This window comes from Doryrhamphus excisus, linkage group LG19, assembly GCF_037039965.1.
Source record: "Doryrhamphus excisus strain RoL-2023G ecotype Guam linkage group LG19, RoL_Dexc_Guam_v1.1, whole genome shotgun sequence".
In the NCBI taxonomy this organism is placed as follows: Eukaryota; Metazoa; Chordata; class Actinopteri; order Syngnathiformes; family Syngnathidae; genus Doryrhamphus; species Doryrhamphus excisus.
Window position 1 is genome coordinate 10,906,100 of NC_136375.1, and position 6,614 is coordinate 10,912,713.

The 6,614-nt window shown below is 44.4% G+C and overlaps 1 protein-coding gene across 1 annotated transcript in view; it reads right to left on the reverse strand.

The window, feature by feature from the left end:
- Nucleotides 1-5,097, reverse strand: part of syne1a (spectrin repeat containing, nuclear envelope 1a) — an 86,306-nt gene extending 81,209 nt beyond the window's left edge. Inside the window, exons 1-2 of the mRNA XM_078799295.1 lie at nucleotides 4,721-5,097; nucleotides 2,132-2,193 (exon numbers count right to left, since the gene is read on the reverse strand). Of these exons, the coding sequence (XP_078655421.1) occupies nucleotides 2,132-2,193; nucleotides 4,721-4,865 (207 nt within the window). The 5' untranslated portion in view covers nucleotides 4,866-5,097. The remainder of the gene's footprint in view (nucleotides 1-2,131; nucleotides 2,194-4,720) is intronic.
- Between the last annotated feature and the right edge of the window lie 1,517 nt (nucleotides 5,098-6,614).

Here is a 6,614-nt window from a genome sequence, read left to right on the forward strand (position 1 = left end):
TTGGAAGAGGTTACCCAGGTGTATTAGGTGCACTAAGTTGATCGGAATGGGGCATTTGTGTGGTCTACCTTGGGAGGGGGATGAATGGTGTCAGAAGTGGGATGGACCACCATGGTATGTCCAATTGAAAGGACCTTCGCAACAGGTTACCCCGGTGCATTAGGATGATCAGAATGGGGCATTTGTGTGGCCCATCTTGGGAGGGGGGAGGGTCAATGGTGTCAGAAGTGGGATGGACCACCATGGTATGCCCAGTTGAAAGAACCTTTGGAAGACAAGGTACTAAGTCACTAAGTTGATCGGAATGGGGCATTTGTGTGGCCCACCTTAGGAGGAGGGGGGGTCAATGGTGTCAGAAGTGGGATGGACCACCATGGTATGCCCAGTTGGAAGAACCTTTGGAAAACAAGGTACTAAGGCACTAAGTTGATCGGAATGGGGCATTTGTGTGGCCCACCTTGGGAGGGGGGGTCAATGGTGTCAGAAATGGGATGGACCACCATGGCATGCCCAGTTGAAAGGACCTTTGCAACAGGTTACCCCGGTGTATTAGGTGCACTAGGATGATCGGAATGGGGCATTTGTGTGGTCTACCTTCAGAAAGGGGTCAATGGTGTCAGAAGTGGGATGGACCACCATGGCATGCACAGTTGAAAGAACCTTTGGAAGACAAGGTACTAAGGCACTAAGTTTAATCGGAATGGGGCATCTCTGTGGCCCACCTTGGGAGGGGGGGGTCAATGGTGTCAGAAATGGGATGGACCACCATGGCATGCCCAGTTGAAAGGACCTTTGCAACAGGTTACCCCGGTGTATTAGGTGCACTAGGATGATCGGAATGGGGCATTTGTGTGGTCTACCTTCAGAAAGGGGTCAATGGTGTCAGAAGTGGGATGGACCACCATGGCATGCCCAGTTGAAAGAACCTTTGGAAGACAAGGTACTAAGGCACTAAGTTTAATCGGAATGGGGCATCTCTGTGGCCCACCTTGGGAGGGGGGTCAATGGTGTCAGAAATGGGATGGGCCACCATGGTATGCCCAGTTGAAAGAACCTTTGGAAGAGGTTACCCAGGTGCATTAGGTGCACTAAGTTGATCAGAATGGGGCATTTGTGTGGCCCACCTTGGGAGGGGTCAATGGTGTCAGAAGTGGGATGCCACCTTGGGAGGATGTCTTTGTGTTATGTGTTATGAATATCTATTTATTAGGAAATATTGATAATTCAGATGGTATTTAGAAATTGTTTGTGCCACAATGCCCACCACGCCACTCCAATCATTCCTAAACAACCAAAACAGATCATGGCTCCACCCCAGTGCGCCTAAATATCCTACACAATAAATAAACCATGTGTTTGCTTTTGCTGCTATTAAAGATTCAAGCCATTTAGATATATTTTCCCGTGGATAATTTTCCGCTGGCACTATCCGGAACCATGATATCCTATATTATGTCAAGTGTTCCTCTCCATGGGCTGCCTTTTCAAATGAATTTTCTGCACGGTTCAAGGTCTCCACAGCTGTCTAAAGTCAACGAGGAAAAAAAAGCAGATTGAAAGAAAACTTAATTGCGTTGCACTGTGACATATTTACCTTGTCCGCACATTCCTGACCCGCTACCCAAGCGGTAATGGGTTAAATTGTGCAAGTTAATGCTGTGTAATAAAACAATTACACGCTCATAATAAAGCCCTTCAGTCTGGCAGCTGCATCAGGTGCAGATGTCCAGTGTTGAGTTCCAGTTTGTCTGTGCGTATTAAGCTGGTATCCACAACAATGGAAATAGTTCCATATTAAGAGAGGAAAGGTTACCAAGACTTTAAATAACTGATGTTAACTTGTCGGCTGTGTTAATTGCTGTAATGTGAAAGTGGTAATTAGAGTGAGCATAAATCCTTGCTCCCAGCTAAATGAGACCGGGAGGATGAAAATAACAACTTTGCGTGCCTGTTGGTGTATGTGCGCCGTCTAAGCCAGCACGTGGGTCCCATGACCGGCTCAGCAATGTGTTTTGAGCAATAGAGCTTAATGTCATAGTGGCTGGAGGATAGGAAAAAAAACACAAAGAAGCATAAGGAAGTGAGGACCCACAACAATAGTGTTGGCGGCTGGCATCAAACGCCCTCTTACCTTTGCCAAGTGGGAATTGATCCATTTGGTGAACGTCCGTTTCTGCACAGCCTCCTGCTCATCTGTAAATCAGAGCCCAGAGTGTCGCCATCAGTCATAAACAAAGGGGGGGATTATATCACCATTGTTTATTGTTTGTCATAATAACTTTATTACTTTCTCTCAAAATCTGTGTTGTCAATTGTTAAGAGCTTCATATTAAAGCAATGAAATGAGCAACTTGACATTTAAACATCTCAAAAAAGCCATAATTCAAGTTGAATGTCCATGTTTTCAGTGTATTTATACTGTATTTTATTGTACTTTCACATTAAGAGTTATGTAGTGCCCTCGAACACATCATCATGCGAGCAACGTCTTACCAGCGTGGAGTGAACATGGCGAGTTATATCCTGCTCCAACACAAAGAAAGGAGACAATTCTGGAGTTTTTGAGAATGAGAATGAGGAACAATGGAGTTGGGTTCCTGAGGCTGGTAAAGTTAGCCTCTCGTTTTCATATCAATTTTGGTACCTGGATTGATTATGATTGACGAGAATTTCGTTACTAAATTTCATATGCACATTTAAGTACGGTATGAGGAGATTTAGCTCTGAGCCTCAGGTCTAGTAGTCAACATTCCATTGTAATTTGCGGTGGGAGATACAGTAGTTACACTTTGCATTGTATTTTATGTTATTTGAAATGAGTATAAAACATGAATATAAAACACGATGAATTATTGATTATGTATAAATATTTCCCATCAAATGTGCACACAGTATGCAGGGGTACTGGAAATAGAATCAGGAGTTATTAAGTTTAGTTGCTGGCAAGTGTGACAATGTTTTTTCTTGCCATCTTGTCTGCGGCACACTGCAATATCCTTGAGATGTCATCAGTGAGAGAGGGACGTCTATATTGGGTTCCTTTAATAAATACGCTGACAATATGATTAAAGTCAAGTTGGCTAGTGGGTCACCAGGTACAGTGGGCAGTCAGGTGTGTGAGTGTGTGTGTGTGTGTGGGGGACAGACAGAGAGCGAGTGGGCTGTTCATTCATAATGCAGATACTAAAACGAGTCAGTGAGCAGGTCTCTCTTGGATGAATTCATCTTTTGATTGGTTGCAGCAATGATCAAATATTGATGACCGGTAATATCGTAAAGGAATGATTTCACCCGACCATCCATTCTAAAGACAGAACATGCCTGACGGTGAGCATCGATGGCTGTGTGTGGTGCAGTCGGTCTGTGGGACGAGGTGACTTTGAGCTGGCATCCATTCAATAGCACAAAGGGGGGGGGGGGGGTAAGAAAACGGCAACCTCAGCAAGCAAGCCTTAGAGCGGCATTTTACCACTCTTGATTACCTACTCGGGCAGCATTAGCCTATATCATTAGTCTCATCAACAGCCGCTAGTCTCTTATCTTAATGAAATATCATTAAATGGTGGTTGCTGTGGTAACAAGCACAGGTCCACACAAATGGAAGGAAGCAGAAGTGAAAACTCAATGTGGAAAGTGGCAGAGTTAGGTGACAAAACAAAAGCATTTTCTTCAAATCAAATCAAATCTGGACAGAATTCAAAATATGAAGCCAGTCTCACTTCAGACGTCTTGAAGTCCAAGTACAACTCAGAGGCCTCTAAATTTGCAAGTTCCAAGTACCATCACGTATGACATGACACAACATCTCAATTCAGTGACCATAAAATCGCTTCTACACTTAAAAAAAATCTTCATTTGACAGGTGCCAATCATGCACTGTGAAGAAACTCACGGAGAGCTACCATCCCATTGGAAATCGCAAGAGGTCATCATGCAAAGAATGCTAAAACCATTACACAACAACAAAGGGTAGCTAAGAAATATACAATACAAATAACACATGAGTTTAGAATTTTGGTGGCTTCCTGTCATGTGAGCAAATTTTTACTTGTATGACTTAAAAATATGCATACAGGAAAAAAATGAGTAGTGCCTTTCTTTTCAGTTAACTACAGAAAGAGGTTCGGATGTCATAGTCAATAGTTGACGTAACATCTCAACTAAAAAGAAACCCAACAATATTGACAGTCTGAATATGATTTCACCTTATTAATTATGTTGTTGTGTATGAATAATCAAGTTCATGACATTCTACGTAACATGTACACACATATAGTCCATATAGTCCATATAGTCCATATAGTCCAAATACACTCATCAGTTTCTGCAGTTGATGCAGTGGCATCTCTCCAAAAACTCATCCAAATTACCATAATTATTTGAGTCCACAGTGGGTCTCGAACCTGCCACCCCACCCTCTATAAGTCCTTACAGATGGAGCTCATGCTGCACCCCCATCCCCTGAAGTATATCTATCACCCGCTCTCCACAGCTGAACAAATATCTGACTCAAGACACACACACCAAGCCCAAACACTGACATACACTTCCATTCAGAAGTATTTGGCCAATCACAGCTTCAGCAACTACACTCATTGTCCAAATACTTCTTAACCGTCTGTACTGCAGTGCCATATTAAAGTCACACAACCCTGACACACACTCCATGCTTTCTACTGTCTTTTTTTTTTACTCACGGGCAGACTGCACACTCACTCACCGCGCAGGTAGCGGTAGAAGCCGGTCACAAGGTTGAATGATACGTTCTTTTTCGGGGAGGCGTCGCCCCCTGCTCGTCTTGCCATGTCGTACCCCGGAATGCGCCTCTGTTCCCACCTGCTGTCATGGGGGCGTCGGAAGGACATCCGAAAAAGAAAAGCGAAGGAGAGAGAGAGAGAGGCTACACTTTGCCCTTGTGCCTGCCCTTGCTGCTACCTTTTTTGGTGAGAACTGTTGCTTTGAGGCTGTTCTTCTTCAGATTCTTTTCTTCAATGTCCTCATGTCCCGCAGTAACAGTCAAGTGTTTTTCCTGCCTGCTAAGCAGCTCAGGAGTGTGAAAAAGTGTGTGTGTGGCGGGAGAGTGAGTGTGTGTGTGTGTGTGTGTGCAGCACCGGCTTGCTTCAGCATCAATCTTTCTTGCTTAGTGCCGCTCTCCGTCTCTCTCTCTATCAAGCACGCTCACTAACACCTCAGCCCCTCCCTCTTCATTTCCTACTGTAGGCTAGTGGGTACCAAGCCTCCCTCCACTTGCCAGCCAATCAGAAGGCACGGGAATGTGTGATGTCACAGAGCATTTTGGTGGCATTGAGGGGCACCGTTCACAAGCAGGTCGGGATGGGAGGAAGTGGGAGCTCTCTTTCTACACTAACATTGCTCACAATGGCGGAATCCAGGAAGCATGCCTTGCGAGCTCCAGGCGCTCGCAAATACACGCCGTCTCGTCTTGCTCTCTCATCCGAGCTGACGGCATGCTGCGCTACCAGGCTGCCAACTTTCTTTTGCACACAGCCTGCAGCATCACGTGCACGATGACTGTGGCACTGTCTCATCCTCTACTCTGCAAAACAACTCACTTCCAAGACAAGCATGGTCTGTTTTGTAGCTTCTTGATAGCCTACGCTAGCATTACTTTGGCGAGTATTTTATACTCCAACAAGTCAAAGTGCTCCCACACGTCCAATTTTAAGCACTAGGAATGTTTACATCTGACGGCATCAGCGGCTCGGTAACTTGCTGAGGCTAGCAATAACTAAAAGTAGCGCCTATACTGACCTAATGGCACTTGACTGAAAGGAGGCTGATTTGAAAAGAACAAAATATCAATATATATCACAACATCGATAAGAATGTGGCCCGCCTTAAATACTTCCTATTGGTTAAAAAAGTTTCCAAATGTGAACAAATCAGAGGTTGACTTGGTCAATTCTCGTAGACTCTTACTATACCTACTAAACTCAATACACTACTTCACACTACTCCCATCACGAACACAAGAGTAGAAGAATCACTATTCCTTTCATCGATCTCCATCACGACCTCTGCCTGACCCATACAACCTCTTACTTATACAGCGTTTCGCCTTCCAGGCCCTCCTTTGACACACACACACATACACACACAAGTAGCGTGATGCAATATCAAAGCACAAAAGCTCTACTTTGAAATCTCCCATTGAAGAGGCTGAGAAGCAATATTACCATGCAGCATGCAGTGGATTTCCTATCAGCCTTAAAGATGAGAGAACCATTCATCATGTTGTACGATTTCCCTCTTTTGTTCTTTTAGGGTGACCCCCCCATCCCGCCGTCCATACACATGCAAGGGATTTTAATTATAAAAGTCATCCATAACCAATGGCAGCTGTCGTCTGTTATCTATCTGCTGATAATCACGCAATATGACACTTCTCCCTGGCCGTGAACAGCCATGAAACAGGCCATCATGGCCTATTCAGGCAAGTCCACTCTCCATTTCACCTTTCTCTCTATTGTATATACTTATATCTTATGCACAGTGCCTTTCCTTGCACGGTGAGAACTACAATAGACTCAAAATAAGCCCGAAAACATTTAGCCACGATAATGACGGAGGCTACATTAGCTAATCAGCACATG